Source organism: Silene latifolia, chromosome Y (genome assembly GCF_048544455.1).
Source record: "Silene latifolia isolate original U9 population chromosome Y, ASM4854445v1, whole genome shotgun sequence".
NCBI lineage: Eukaryota > Viridiplantae > Streptophyta > Magnoliopsida > Caryophyllales > Caryophyllaceae > Silene > Silene latifolia.
In genome coordinates this window covers 246,047,726-246,064,301 of record NC_133538.1, presented here as the reverse complement: position 1 = coordinate 246,064,301, position 16,576 = coordinate 246,047,726, and the positions used below count along the sequence as shown (strand labels likewise).

General features: G+C 40.9%; 1 protein-coding gene and 1 long non-coding RNA gene across 2 annotated transcripts; one reads left to right on the top strand and one right to left on the bottom strand.

The window, feature by feature from the left end:
• Positions 1 to 5,600: 5,600 nt before the first annotated feature.
• On the top strand, positions 5,601 to 6,182 carry LOC141633754 (uncharacterized). The gene is made up of 3 exons (XR_012538530.1): positions 5,601 to 5,662; positions 5,752 to 5,881; positions 5,989 to 6,182. It is a non-coding gene; the product is annotated as an uncharacterized LOC141633754 (long non-coding RNA).
• Positions 6,183 to 14,770: 8,588 nt separating this feature from the next.
• On the bottom strand, positions 14,771 to 15,541 carry LOC141630390 (uncharacterized). The gene has a single exon (XM_074443220.1). The coding sequence runs from the start codon at positions 15,539 to 15,541 to the stop codon at positions 14,771 to 14,773; it is 771 nt and encodes a 256-aa protein (XP_074299321.1).
• Between the last annotated feature and the right edge of the window lie 1,035 nt (positions 15,542 to 16,576).

The following is a 16,576-nucleotide window of genomic DNA, read 5'->3' as shown; positions in this document are numbered from 1 at the left end:
ACGACAACAACCACAAAAACAAACCACCACCACTTCCACCACTTCCACCACTTCCACCACCGTGACCACCATTCTCATTGCCTCCATCACTCTTTAATTAGGTGAGTTTTTTTTTGTTTAATTTCAGTTTAATTAGTTTAATTTGTTAGATTAATTTGTAGTTAGTTTGATTAATTTGTGGTTAGTTTGTTAGATTTATTTGTAGTTAGTATGTTAGATTAATTTGTAGTTAGATTTAGTTTAATTTGTGTTTGAATTAAAAGGGAATGATTAAGGGGGTTTGTGTTTAGGTTTAGGGTTATGGGTGGGGGTTTGGTCGGCCGTGGGTGGCGGTGGGGGAAGTGTGGCGGTGGGGGAAGGGTGGCGGTGGTCCGTCTCATTATTATTATTATTAGTATTAGTATTAGTATTATTATTATTAGTAGTATTAGTATTAGTATTATTATTATTATTGTTATTATTATTAGTATTAGTATTATTATTATTATTAGTATTATTATTATTATTGTTATTATTATTATCGTTATTATTATTATTATTATTATTATTATTATTATTATTACTAATTAAACCGCCTTATTATTATTAATGTTAAGCTAAGTGAAACCGTCCTTTGCATTAATGGAATTAGCTAAGTGGAACCGTCTTTTGGATTAAGAGAAATTATCTATTAGCTAAGTAGAACCTTCTTTAGGACTTGATTTTGATAAATTTAGTTTGATAATTCATGTGATTGATGAATTGAGGTAGAATAACCTTGTTATTTTTGTTTTTCTTTTCTCTTTTCAGGGTTGTCACCGCTGCTGCTAGGCACCACCGCACGCGTCTAGATATTTTGCTTCTTGTTTTCTTTTCATTTTTGCTTTTACTTGATTAGGTAACCTCCTCTTACCAGTTACTTTTTAAATTTACTAATTTTAGTTCAAATTATGTTACGGACTTTAGGATAGAAGCCTTTACTATGTGGTTGAATTGGGCTATTGATTGACTTAATTAATTTAGTACTTGATTGTGTTGTTGTTTGATTTGATGTTGACTTAGTACCCGTTCAAGAATTACTCATTAGGAGTAATTCTTGAATAGTCCCCATTTTGGGATCGTCTTTGTACGTTCAAGTCATTTAGGTAGTAAACACGTACTTGTGATTTATTAATGAGGAATGAGTTTGGTGGCGATCCCTTTAATGTTCTCCGAATACATGTATATGTGTATTTGGAGAATCAAGGGAATTGCTTTGCCAATTTTTTCCTCATTAATAAATTACAAGTGTGTTTGCTAGTGACTTGAACCGTACATTGACGGGTTTAGGTTGGAGTGATAAGGACCCCATTCGAAGATGGATTACTTATTGACAATATTTATATATTGTTTTCATATGTTTATTGTATAATGTGGAGTATAATGTTTAAATTTTGTATTTAATATTATTGTTATTTTTTAAAAATGTTTAAATTTCTTTGGGGTCTTCTTTAGATTAAAATGAAGAGATTGGAACGTTCATGGATGTATGAAGGAAGATTAGACCATTCCAATAAGAAAAGACGTCCTACCGCTAGATTTATAAAGGGTGTTAGCGAGTTTATTGAATTTGCTAAACAACAAGATGAATATGACTTGGTAGACAAAAAACTTAGGTGCCCTTGTGCCAAATGCAAAAACCTGAAATACCAACTTGACATTGTAGTAGAAGAACATCTCATTATAAACGGGTTTAAGCCAAATTATTACAATTGGATTTCACATGGAGAAGCATATTCTCCAATTCATGAACAAACTCACACCCAACAAATACAAAATGATGAGAACCCATATAGAGAGATGGTTGTTGATGCTATGGATTCCACTATTTTTAATAGTGATGACCATACAACTATTTCTGAAGAACAACCGCCACACCCACAAGCAAAAGCCTTTCTTGACATGTTAAAAGCCTCCGAAAAAACCCTTGTATGAAGGAAGCAGAATGACATTGTTACAAGCCGCTTCTAGGCTAATTACCTTAAAATGTGAGTTCAATATGCCATTTGTTGTTGTTGATGGCATTGCCTCGTTCCTTGAGGAATCTTTTCCCGATGATAATATCATGACCCGAAGTTTCTATACTACCAAAAAGTAGTTAAAGGTCTTGATTACCGCATGAAAAGATTGATGCATGTCCCGAAGGATGTATGCTATTTTGGAAAGATGATGCTTTGCTTGACAAATGTAAAGATTGTGGGGCGGATAGATATGAGACTAGTGAAGGAGATACTGATTTTGGTGTTGAAAAAAGGCAACGGTAGTAAGAGGGCCAAAAGAGTAAGAAACCAATAGCATGTAACCAATTGTTTTACTTTCCTCTCGCACCAAGACTTCAAAGAATCTATGCCACCAAAAACATTGCCGAACAAATGAGATGGCACAAAGAAAACCCACGTGCTCCGGGGAAGATGAGTCATCCTAGTGATGGGGAAGAATGGAAACGATTTGATCAGATGTATCCTGATTTTGCCAAGGAACCCCGCAATGTACGACTTGGCTTGTGTACGGATGGATTTGATCCTTTCGGTAATTTTGGGAGGAAGTATTCTTGTTGGCCCGTTATGGTCACACCATACAACTTACCACCTTGGTTATGTATGAAAAGACCATTTATCTTCTTGTCACTTATTGTTCCGGACCAAAAAGCCCGAAACGTAATTTGGATGTTTATTTACAACCATTGGTGGAGGAGTTGAAATATTTGTGGGAAGTTGGGGTGGAAACTTATGATGTGTCTAAAAACAAAATTTTCAACTTAAAGCTTCCCTTTTGTGGACAATAAATGATTTTCCTGCCTATGGTATGCTATCTGGGTGGTCTACACAAGGACAAAAAGCATGTCCTTGTTGCATGGAGGAAAGTAAAGCATTTTGGCTTCCCAATAGCAAGAAAATAAGCTGGTTTGATTGTCATAGATGCTTCTTACGAGAGGGAAATCCACTTAGGAGGAACAAGAAAGCTTTCATAAAAGGTAAATAGGTGCTTGATGCCCCTCCGAAACGAGTGCCTGGGGATGAGATATGGAAGACGGTATGTGATTTACCATCCCCTATTGATGGTACCGAGGAAGAATTTAAAGAATTGAAAAAGCAGAAAAACGGTTGGTTTAAAAGAAGCATTCTTTGGGACCTTCCTTATTGGAAGACAATGTTGATAAGACATAATTTGGATGTAATGCACATAGAAAAGAATTTCTTTGAGCAACTAATTGACATGATCATGGATGTAGAAGGTGAAAAATGTGATAGCATTGCTTCTAGAAAAGATTTGCAGAAATTTTGTAATCGTCCCAAATTACACATTCGCGGCGACGGGTCTAAGCCAACATCCATTTTCACTCTCGACAAAGCTAAGAGAAAAGTATTGTGTGAGTGGTTACAAAATTTGAAGTTTCCTGATGGGTATGCATCAGATTTTAGTCGATGTGTTGATCTTAAGAAGCTGAAGTTGCAAGGCTTGAAAAGTCATGATTGTCATGTATTCATGGAGCGATTATTACCCGTTGCTTTGAAACACCTCGTGCCGACAAACGTTTGGAATGCAGTTGTTGAGATTAGTCAATTCTTCCGAGATTTATGTGCCTCTTCAATATGTGTTGATGACATGATTCGTCTAGAAGAGCAAATACCACAGATATTGTGTAAGCTTGAAATGATCTTTCCTCCTGCATTTTTTAACTCCATGGAGCATCTACCGGTTCATTTGCCATATGAAGCCAAAGTTGGGGGACCCGTCCAATATAGGTGGATGTATCCATTTGAAAGGTAATTAAGATAACGTATCTACTTTTAAATTAAAATTAATAATAATAACTAATCTATTTATTATATGTTAACTTTATTATTAATAAAACTCATCATTAACTTTTATAGGTTTCTTAATCATTTGAAGAAAAAAATTGGTAATAAAGCTAGGGTGGAAGGTTCTATATGCAATGCTTATTTAACGGAAGAGATTGCAAACTTTTGTTCTCTTTACTTTGAAAAACATATAGAAACCAAAGCAAAAAACTTGAATGTTGAGAAACCGGATGAAGTAGACGGAAGTTTACGAGAATTTTTCAAACTCAAGATGATGAAGGGTGTTCATCAAAGGGGCAAACACGATATTTGGATGATAAAGAGTATAATCGTGCCCACCTTTACGTGCTATCTAATTGTGACCTCTTGGAGCCATACGAAACACAGTTTGTTAATGATTTCATTCAGAGGAATCCTAATATAAGTAAGGATGATGTTTGGGACAAACATGAGGACCAATTTCCATCATGGTTTCAAAAACATGTAATTGAGTTGAATATTCAAGATGATTTGATAAGAAGTTTGGCTTTTGGTCCTTCAAAAATGGTAAGAACGTGGAATCGATACTCGGTTAATGGGTTTAATTTTCAAACATTCAACCACGGTAAAGGTAAGGCTAGGTGCAATTGGGGGGTTACTATTTCTTCTCTTGATGACAACGAATACTATGGTATAGTTGAAGATATCTTTGAAATTAGTTATAGTGGACGTGACCGAGCTTATAAAACTGTCTTATTCAAGGTTGACTGGAAGGATAATTACTGTAGGTTTGGAATGAGAGTACATGAACAATACAAGCTTGTAGAAGTGAATCGTACTAGAACATACTCTAAGTATGATCCATTTATACTTGCACATCAGGCTCATCAAGTGTATTTTGCTACTTATCCAAGCACAACAAATGATAGAAATCAAAATGCGTGGTGTGCAATCTTTAAGACAAAGGCACGGTCACAAGTTGATACAACTTTTTTCCAAGAAGAAAACGTTTCAAATGAAACGCTTTTGTCTCCACCCGATGAAATCAACTATGAGCATGAGAATAAAGATGGTGAAGACATGGAAGAGGAAGAATTTTATGATGTGGAAGAGAGACTGCCGGGGGAGGATGAGGCGGAGGAGGAGGAGGAGAGAAGGGAAGAAGAGGAGGAGAGGAGGGGGGAAGATGAGGTGAGGAGGAGAAGGGAGGAGGAGAAAAGGAGGAAGGACGAGGGGTTTGGAGATGAAGATGATTATGATGATGATGATGACGATGAGGAAGAGGATGAGGATGAGGACGAGGGTTTGAAGATGAAGATGATTAAATTGGTATAATTTTGTATTCCTCAAGAGTAAATTATTAAAATTTACAAGTCTGTATAATTTTCATTTATCATTATTTGTGTTAATTTTTATTTGTATTCTCGGATGGCCGGAGCGGTCGAGGTAGGAAGCGTGGAGGCGGCTCGGGAGGAGGACGAGTGCGCGTCCGGAGGAGGAGGAGGAGGAGTTTGTGCGGGAGGATCCGATCTGCGGACAGAGACGGTGAGGTGAGGAGGCGACGCTGACGACCCACCACGGGTGCCGATACGGTACACTTCGGATCATAAGATGATTCTTGAGCCGGCGGGATTATGGTAAGTTTTATTCTTTATTAGTCTACTATTTTGTTTTTTTTTATTTTTTTTTTAAAATAATAATTGTTTGTAATTTTACATGTTCAAAATAAATGCAGGTTTATGGACGATTGCGTGGTACGAGGTGTCACGAAAAGCACGAAGACTAATTTCGTGGGTCCAATTCCGACATCGTGGACACAAGCTTCTCCTGCACAAAGAGATGCGTGGTTCAATAACTTTCGGGTATATATTTTCAGTATTTCTTTGTTTTAATAACCAAGGTTATACTTTTATAAATACTAATATGAAATTTTGTCGCTTTTTTTTTGTAGCAAGCATATGCTTGGTCACCGTCTCAAGAACGGAATGTCCGTATCAGGTACGAGGAAGTCGGTACTCGACGATATCGGGACGTGATTTGGAAGGTAGTTAGGCGCCCAAAGGAACCAGAGAACATGAAAGGTAATTAATTAACTTGTTTTGTTATTTGTATTAATTAGTATATACTCTCTTATATTATAAATAATATCAGTAACTTATTAGTTATGATTTCATATGTGTAATTGCAGGTGACAAGTATGAAGGCTTAATAAAGCATACCAAAACTCCCGCTTTTCAGAAGAAGTCTAAGCAAGCATCCCTCAACAAAAGAGGAGGAAAGGAAGACGCCGTGAACGAGCCTACTCATTACGCGGGTTCACGATCGTTCTGGAATCGTATGTTGGGGGTAAGTTTGTCTATTATTTGACACTTTTTTTTTGTTTTCAATGCAACATGTTTATTTTATGTTAGATTTTTTGTTGATTTTCTAACATGTATGTTTTTTTTTTCATTCGAGAGAGGAAAGAAGAAGTCACGGCCGATTGCGGCGACGGTAGAATCAAGCTTTGGACACGCATTCCAGGGTTGACCACAAAGGGGTTAGAACTTGGACTAAGCCAAAAGACAAGCAATTATATGTAAGTTTCCGTAACACTTAATTTTTGTTAATTTACTCTCTTTTAAAATGTCGTATATAAGGTGGTTACCATATTAACTTACAACCATTTGTTTAATATTGTAGGAAGCATTTGAACAAGAAAAAGCCGCCAATCCAGAAACTCCGGATAATGACATATGGTTTAAGTTGGTGGATGGCTTCAAGAAAGGGAACGTGTATGGTACCGGAAGTTCAACACCGGCTTTCTATGAGAAAACGCGTAGGAGATCGACTTGAACAATTCCCGGAACACGTATCAACCGGGAATTATTAGTCAACTTCAAGGTCAAATAAGAGAGCGTGATGAACGTGATGCCAAACGTGATGAAGAATTGCGCCAAATGAAGGAAAGAATGGCAATGTTTGAGACTTGGTGGCAAGGTTGTAACCCCGGAACTCGACCCAACTACGATCCAAATGATCCGCATGGTCCACATGGGGGGAGTGGAGCCGGTGTTGGCTTCCAAGTAGGATGATTTTAGCATGTAAGCTTGTAAAACTTGAACTTTAGACTTGAACATTAGAATCGCTTAGCATGTAAAACTTTCATTTTCAATATATGAAATGAAGTTTGAGAAAATGGGAGGTGTTGGGTTGAAATGTATGGTGTTGTGTGTGTTGAAATTTGGGATGTATGGTGTTGTGGAACATCGTTTTTTATGCAGGTCGTAAATATTTGGCTAGCAATGAAAACGAGAAAAACCACCAAAACATACGATGGTTTTGGCGATTTTTGTAAAATGGCGATCGAAATAGCGATCGCCAAATTAGGCGATGATTTGTAAGATGGTCGCCATTTTGGCGGCGATTTGTAATGTGGTCGCCATTTTGGCGATCAATTGCGATCGCTAAATTCCAATTCGATCGCCAAATTTGGTCGACCAAATAAGCGTCGTCACCCAAAAAGGCGGCGAATTGGCATTTGGCGTATCGAATTGATCGCCAAAATGGCGACTACCTTTAATCGATCGCCAATTTGGCGACTACCCTATCGATCGCCATTTTTGATATTTGGCGGCGATTTGGCGATCGCCAAATTTGGCGACCGACTTTAGTCGCCAAAGCTAGAAAAGGCGACTAAGGTCCGCGACCTTTGGCGGCCCGATTGATCGCCAAATTAATTTTGGCGATCGATTTCGATCGCAAAATCGTCGCTGTTTTAATTCTTTTTGTAGTGTGTCTACCTCGGCCTTGATGGCCTCATCTTTCTCGGCCGAGGAGTTCCTCATCTTACGCTGACAGGCGGCGTTGGAGAGCACGTTCGGCTTGTGAACGATCACCTCTCGGCTCACGCCGGCATCTCGGCGGGCTGAGTGCGCGAAGACGTCTTTGTTCTTTCTCGGCGGTCTAGGAGGTCGGCTCGAACTTTGGCTCCGGGCCGACACCGACGATTCTGATGCGCCCGGGTCAATTTCTACTTGTTCGGTCTCGGCCCCCTCGACCATGCGCCGACGTTGTTGGTGCTCATCGGATCACCCTCATGTCGTAAGGATGGGCTCTTCCCCTTTCTCGATTTCTTTGCCACTTTGAGGGATTGCATGTTACACCCTGGCGGATATTTGGACATTGACAATTTCGTCTCTCTCGTCCTTTGAGACGAGCTTTTGTGCCTCCCCCGGTCCGAGACATACATCAATGTCGGGCCGGATGGACATTACGGCGTCGGCCTCGCTCAAAGTAACCCGACCTATCGAAACATTGTAGGCGGACGAACCATCGATGACCACGAACTCAGATAAAACATTCTTGGCCGCATCGTCCTGGCCGAACATCACCGGCAACCTGATTGACCCCAGGGTACCAGGCCGGCCCCAGAGAAGTCTGTATAGTGGGTTGGTGCGGGGCTCGGGTCCTCAATCTTGAGGCACCGAGATTGAGGAAGCATTCCCGAACATGATGTTCGTGTAGCGCTGTATCAATTAGGCACCTCTTAACCAAGTGGTTGGATATGTCCGGTGGACCACCAGTGGTCGTTGTGCGGGGCTACGACTCCTTCGTAGTCTATCCTTCCGATGGTTATATCGGGGACGGTGGAAGCAGGGATCGCTGTGGTGGGCACAAAGTTGATGGCTTGGTAAAGCTCATTTAGGTGCCGTTTGTGCCCATTAGCCGATCCTCCGTTCTCGTTTCCTCCGGTAACCACCGGATCACTCCCATCCTCGGAATACGATTTCTGTTCGCCCCGTCGGAGCTCGTTTCGGGGCCCCACTACGTACTTCTGCCGAGGCCCCGTTCCGAGCACTCCTCGATGGCGTTCTTGATCGGATGCCGACGTCGTCGGTCTTATGGCCGGGCTGGCCGTGGTAATCGCAAAATTGGTTTGCGTCGCCCTCCGCCCTCGTCTTGGGGGTCTTGCCCACTTCGCCCTTCATTCTTGCTCGGGGCATAGACCTCGACCAGGTGATTTGACCGGGGGGTGAGACCGTGATACCTCTTACGGGTGTATGGTCCCGAACTCCCCCCGGCGCCCGCCGAGCTCATTTCTGTTAGATCTTTCGGTAGTGACCGACATCGTCACGGCGACCTTCGTCGATATTCTCCCTCTCCTCCTTTCTTGGTGCCCAGCTTCACTGTGGCCTACCCAAGTCTTGTGGTAATCCTCCACCTTTACGGCTTGGTCCGCCATCCTTCCGCGGAGTCTAGGTTGAGGACCTCGCACTTGATCGGCTCATTTTTGAGGTCGCCTTTTGGGAGGCCTTTCATCAGTGCGAAGGCCGCCAGTTCGGTGTTCAGCTCACGGATCTGCTGAGCTTTTGCGTCGAACCTCTTCACATAGCTTCGTAGAGACTCGTCCTCCCCCTGTCGGAGAGTGAGGAGATCCGATGTCTCAACGACCCTTCTCCTGTTGCAGGCGTACTGGGCTATGAAGTTATCCCTTAGGTCGGCGTAGCAGTATACCGAACCATTAGGCAGCCCCTTGTACCAACTCTGGGCCATCCCATGCAGGGTTGTTGGGAAGACTCGGCACCATACCTCGTCAGGCTGCTCCCATACCGACATGTAAGACTCGAAAGCCTCGGCGTGGTCGGTTGGGTCACTATCCCCTTTGTATGATAGGGACGGCAGCTTCAGTTTTGTCGGCACGGAGACTCCGAGGACGTAGGCACTGAGGGGCTGTCTGACCACGTGCCGAATGACACGTGGCGATCGGCTCCTCGCATTCCTAGTCCGGCTTCTCTCCCCGTGGCGGGAAGGGCTTCTTGTTGTCCGACTTTGGAGAGTCGGGCTTCTTTCTTCACTTCTCCGGGGGTGGCCTCGTTGGCCGTGGCGACGCGTGTCCTCCCGCGAGGTGGGAAAGACTTTGGTCCGCCATCGACACCACGGGCGCCGCCGGCGTCTTCGCATGTCCAGCTCCTTGTATTGCTCCGGTCAAGTTGATCGGAGTAACTTTATGGGCCCTGGTCACTGCGGGTGTCTTTGCCGTCACCGTCGTTGCGGCGGGGTGATCGGCGTATTACCCATCGTGTCCAGGAATAGCTTCGATTTGGCGCATCGACCACATGTCCCATGACAAGTGACTTGGCGTGACGGCGGTGTTCACGGTAGTATGGGCATCCCGTCGCCGGTTGGATGACTCGGCCGTGGGGGACTCGCCCGATTTCGTAATTAGGGACTGCGTCATCTTGGTAGAATTCGGTTTCTACACTCACAAATTCTTTTGTTTTGACATTCTCTTAGCTTGTTGGGTGGGTTTTTGTTTTGTAAGGGATTTGACTAGCTTTTAGTATGCCTCCCCACGAGACGGCGCGCCAATTGTTCCGGGTGTGATTACGGAGCAGGATTTGTTACCACGTAAGCTTGTAGAATGATGACTTTGCTTGACTCTTCCTTTTGGCCTCTCCTGAAACAATGAACAAACTGAGGGCTCGGCTTGGTACCGAGCGAACTCACTCCGACGCTCAAGTCGATAAACTTAAAGGGATTAAGTTGTGTGTTCCTTGGCAAAGTATATTGTAGAGAGATAAGGGAGTTTATACCAGATTAGTGTGTTTAACTGATTATTTTCGGATCCTTTCCTCAATGAGGGTTGAGGAGTATTTATAGACTTTCACCTTTTGTCACGTAGTGGCCAAGTGGCCAAGTGGCAGAGCAGGTGGAAAGACTGTTCTACCCTCGGCCGAGAGACCCATGACAGGCCGGTGGGCCCGGTTGACTCCATGCCGAGGGGTCTTGGATGTGAGTACGCGGATGTGTATCCCGGTGGCTAGTTACTGGCCGAGACCCAAGTAATGACAAGTAGACTTGCGTCGGTTAAATTTGTCGTGTAGTCGAGAATATCCCCATCAGCTTTTTTAAAGAATAGACATGTTCGCACAGGGATGAAAAACCACACAAGTGATCTCATAATTATACAGTCTAATAGCCCTCAAAACAAAGTTTACTACTCCCTCCTATTCACTAAGTTCTTCCACATTACTTTTTGGGTAGAATTTAGTAGTATGGTAAAAGCAGTTGAGCATGGTTGAAGAACACTTGCATGTTCCATTCTCATGTATCAAAATTCAAAAAATCAAACAAATATACACATTGTCATCTACTTGGTAATGTGTTACAGAACTACGCAGGACTCTTGTAGCACCATAAGCAGGACAAAGAATGCTCACAACAATAGCAGTCAATTCGGAAGAGCAATCAAGAGAAACTCACCTCCAGTTTGTAGCTCCAGTCCTCTTGTTGTTTCTTGATTCGACGAGGCTGACTTAGTGGCAGAAGAAATCCATCACTAGGAATGTTAAACTTCAAATCCGTCCCCTAATGAAGAAAAATTTTCCCGAATGAGGGTTTTATCAAGAAACCTTGTTCAAGGAACACATCAATAGATGCAGGATCAACTACGCTTTGAATTCTTGCAGCAGATATGGCAGCTGAGGCTCTATTGGCGAATTTGTATGGTCTACATCCAAAGATATAGATCTCTTTAGGTTCCATCATACGCAGGTCGATAACATCCTCCCTATACCGAAATAAACAAGAGGGTGTTTCATTGCAAAAACACAACTTGCAGGCTTCTTGCTTCTGTCTGTTATCCACAGTCCATACTGCAAAGTGCAACATATCGCTTGCCAACGGCAGAAGAGAAGACAAATTTACCCATCCTACCCCATCAGCAGCTATATGTGACATTTTGACTACACCATAAACCTTGAAGAATGGTAGTGTATTGCATCCCCAACACTCCGACATTCTGACACGATTGGGCGCATACAGAGATACAAAAATCAGAATCAGGTGTAACTATAAGAATCTATCTATAGGAGATTGTTAAGCGATTGATTATTACGAACAATAAATTTGACAAACAAATACAGATCGAATCGACTCTTACTTTCCTAATAGAATAATTCGACCCTTATTCTTGTGCCTGGGTTATACCGAATTTTTCTACTGAGATAAGACGGTCCCCTCTGTCTTTGGCACTCAAAGATCAGGGACGTAATATAGAAATATTGTGTGTAGTTTGTTAAACGTTTGTTGATCTCAGAAGAATTTTCTATATCTGCTTCTTCTCTTTCTCTTTGTTTATATAGAGAGGAAAACAGGGAAGGGAGGGAAGTTATTCTGATACGTTGAATTGGTTTCCTTTGAAATTAATTAATTATCTTTTCAGAGTAGACACGGAATTAAGTTCCGTTTCCCGCGATATTTGATTAATTCCCGTCATAGTCATTCGTCCGAATGCTAAACCGTAATTCCGTAAATAATTATGCAAGTATACTCTCCGTATTTTCCCGAACTTGCAATTTATTATTCAGAAATTACCCACTAACGAACCAACCTTAATTACGCAAAATGAAACCGGTAATTACTCTTAAATCACCAACAGAGATGACACATACAGAAAAGTAGAAATACTATTCAATTGTCTTCCCATACTCAAAGTTCTCATAATGCTGTTGCAACATGCAAGTGAACCAATAACAAAATACTCAACCTGTGTCAGTCACTACTCTTCCATACTCAAAGTTCTCATAATGCTTTTGCAACATGCAAGTGAACTTTCTTTCTTCTGAAACCCACCAAAAATCCGTCAAAAGCAACTACGCCTATGAATTCATTTCAATTATTCAACTACCAAATGTAGCTCACTTTCGAAGTTTTTGGTTTATTAGCGTTATTAAGCAAACTATTTAGATAATTAGCGTTGAGTTGAAATTATTTACGTTTCTAGTGTCCACGTCATCACTTTATTTTTTTTCGCAGATTTTCAACAAAGCCGCTATACTTCTTAGCGGCTTTATCAACTTTTTAAAAAAAAAAAAGCAAACACCATAAGCCGCTATACTTCTTAGCGGCTTTACATGAGGAAATTGGAAAAAAAATGCTGAAGCAATCCAGTAGCTACTGGACTCCAGAAATGCGAAAAAACATACAAAGCCGCTGAGGTTCTTAGCGGCTTTGTGTAATTTTCACAAAAAAAAAAGAAAAACCCCTATAAGCCGCTGAGGAGTATAGCGGCTTTCCTAAGTTTTTGAAAAAAATAAAAGCTGTAACTACAGCTACCTCCCACCCACGATTTGGGACCAAATACAATAACAGAAACCTGCAAATAAAGCTCCAAACTCAGCATGAACAATCACACACACACATGATTGAACTTCCGAAAACATGTTTCATTTGATTGAAAACGTAAAATAAAAGATAGTGCATACAAAGTACTTATAAGGTAGCAAATCTAAAGTTCAAACAAAGTAGCTAAAAGTGTTTTACATTGTTAACAATTCCAACTAATTTTACTTTGAAATCAAACTAATCGTAGGCCAATCTCGAGCGTGGCCTCTTTCCTTTTTGTCTTGAAGTTGAACCGCTCGGTGTCGCCTCCTCTTGGATAGGGGTAAGTTGAACCGCTCGGTGTCGTAAGTCATATCTTCGAGGTTCATTGTGTGGAGGGCTTGGATTATCGGCCTCGGTAGGTAGGATTAGATGCCCGTGTCCGTGCGATGCAAGCACTCGAGTGACATTGATCGCATTTCTTTCAACATGTTTACATGTGATAGTGGCACACCATCCAGATCTCACCAAGCATAGTTGTGGCACGTTCATAGTTGTATACATGACCTTGACTCTACAAAATTGAACAAATAACAAATTAAACAAAGGTTGTTAAAAATAATTAAATAGCAAACTTGTAAAGGTTGGTAAAAATAATTAAATAGCAAACAAATAAAATTATTGAAAGAATTACTTACAAGTAACATATTGTCCACGCATTTGGATAGAAATTGTGTCTCTTCTCATATAAATCCTTGTTTTGTGTATCGGCACTAAGCGGGCTAATGACTAGACGAGTGATTTTACGATACCATTCTAGGTATGGATCATTGTAGTCAAGATAACCCTTGTAGGGAAGACCCGAGGGAGTCAATCTTGATTTGCGGTTGTTCCACTTGTCAATGCTCAATCTATGCAATTCCTCATAATCAGTCGCATTTCCCCGTCGATCTATCTTGTGCAACTTCTTAGAAGTCTTGCACGAATTGGGTATGGTTGGATGCCAACCAAATTGCCTAACGACCCTCTCCGCATAATGCCACTCAACCGCCTCAAAGCAAATGAGTGGTGCATTTACAATCCATTCATAAGGGTCTTCGGTACAAATGTCGGGGAGAAGGGCAAGGACTTCCCTAGAGTATGGTTCCCAAGTAAACATGGAGTCGGTCATAGTATCAAGAGCATGCCTAAATGTGACTAATCCAAGCAAGTGATCCGTATAAGAACGGTCTACTCTTAGCCACCTACAACCTAGAGGGTCAACACCCGGGACTACTTGTGAACCAATAGGGTTCTCTTCCCCCTCTATTTGAGGTAACATAATGGTTGGACGACCAATAGATATATGCTCCCAAGACCAAAGTTGCATTAGGAGAAGACAACCACCTATCTCAATGCTTCCTATCTTAGAAGCCGTACACAAATGTCTATACAAGTAAGCAAGTGTCGCACTCCCCCAACTATATTCATTCAATCTATCCAAATTGATCAAAAGGGGGAAGTATAACAATTGTACTCTATTCCCACTTTTATCCGGAAAGAGCACCGTACCAATCTAGTGTCTTAGTAACTTTGTCCGACCATTTCAACCCACCTAACAACCTATCCCTTGTCAATTTTCTTCTCTCAACAAAATACTTGTTAACTCGGGTAAAAGTGGCTTTTACAAGGGCTTGAATTGGGAGAAATCTTACCCCCTTCAAAACACCATTGAAACATTCACTCATATTTGTTGTTTTCAAACCATATCTCTTCCCACCATCGTGAGCAAGAGACCACTTGCTTGGAGGGATGCTATCTAACAACGCTCTAGCATTCGCATTGATCAAACCTATTTTCTCCATACCTAAGTCAAATTTTCTAATTTGATGTTATTTACGATCTCAGAAAGTTGATTTTAAATCGGAATCTTTGAACATCTTGTTGATATTTGATGCATGATGTCTAATACAATACCTATGAAAAGCGTATGGCTCTTCCCAACCACTTCCCGGTTGACTCATTGACTTCAAAATACCCCCTTGGCGATCGGACAAGACACAAAGACCTCTACGATTTGTCACATAATGTCTTATGCAAGCCAAAAACCAACTCCAATTCTCATAGTTCTCCCTCTCAACAATGGCAAACGCTAACGGAAAGAGTTGTTCATTTGCATCAACTCCCATTGCAATCAACATAGTCCCACTATATTTACCATAAAGATGAGTGCCATCTATGGTAATTATTGGCCTACAATGTGGGAAGCCTTTGATAGAGGGACCAAATGACCAAAAAACTTTATCAAATTGTTGGACATTGGGATCATTAGTGGGCTTATTGACAAAATGGACGGCGGTTCCCGGATTAACCTCTTTTAAAGCATCTAAGTAACGGGGAAGATAAGCATAAGACTCCTCCCAATCTCCATAAAGATCCGCCATTGCTCTTTGTTTTGCCATCCAAGTCTTCCAATAAGAGATCTTGAAGTTGAACTCCTTTGTTATGGATGCCCTTAACAAACTCACCTTAGCCCCCCAATCTTCTTTCACAAGATGCTTAATAGCATTGCTAATAAACTCACCCCTTAAATTTGGATGATCAAGAGATGGTTTCCGAACCACACAAGAAGCTTCATGTGGCCCTTCGTATGACACAATCGTGAAAACATCCATATGGATGTTTTTTTTAGTGGCTCTCAAATACCAACTACAAGGTGACGGTTGTCTATTACATTTATAAGTCACGGTGTGAGGTCTTGATTCGGCAATTTTATAAACTTGGTTTCTAGCCACGTTGTAGGTTGTCACAACTTGTCGCAAAAGCTCTTTGCTTGCAAAATCTTGCCCCTTACTAAATTCCTCACCACTCTTAAATGGAGCCACACATGACTTATACCAACTACCAACTATTTTCATGCCCAACATCTAAAACTCCAAGTTCGATAAATTGGGTGTTAGTACATGGTTGAGAAACAAGGTCTACCATATCATCCTCACTCAACAAAAGCAATGCATCCTCCTCTTCAATCCCATTTTCAATCTCATCTCCAAAAATATTACCATCTATGGCCACTTCGTCAACATGATTACTTGACAAAGACACATGCCAATTAGGATCCTCAACTTGACTAAGCATATTTGTGAATGATAAATTAGGATCTTCTACAATAGGCTTTAACTCGATAAACAAATCCATGGAACCGGCTTTTGATTGACACACAATTGCCCACAAAGCTTTCAAACTACGATCATTATTCAAGGATACTACTTTGTAACCTCTTACACTTGGAAATTTCATTTTGATATTTAGCTCAAATTTTGATCTATCAACCTCTAAAGACTCATAAATTTCATTCTTGAGCTCATTAAAACTAATATTACTACTAACAAGAACAAAGGTTTCACAACCACCCTTATAGCTAATATCTTCACCATTTACCACAACTTCACCATTCCACCAACAAGTCAAAGGGTAATTATTCACCTCCATTGTAAATAATCAAACTAAATACTAAGCACAACAATCAATCTACTAATTTCAACAATTACAAACTAAATAAAACGAAATTACTAATTAAAAACTAGATAAAACGAAATTACTAATCAAAATAAATCGAAATTTGTAAACAAAAGTTGGGGATTAATTGCTACTCAATGCACGAAACTAGTACATTAGGGATGAATTAATACCTTTAGATGAATATAGGA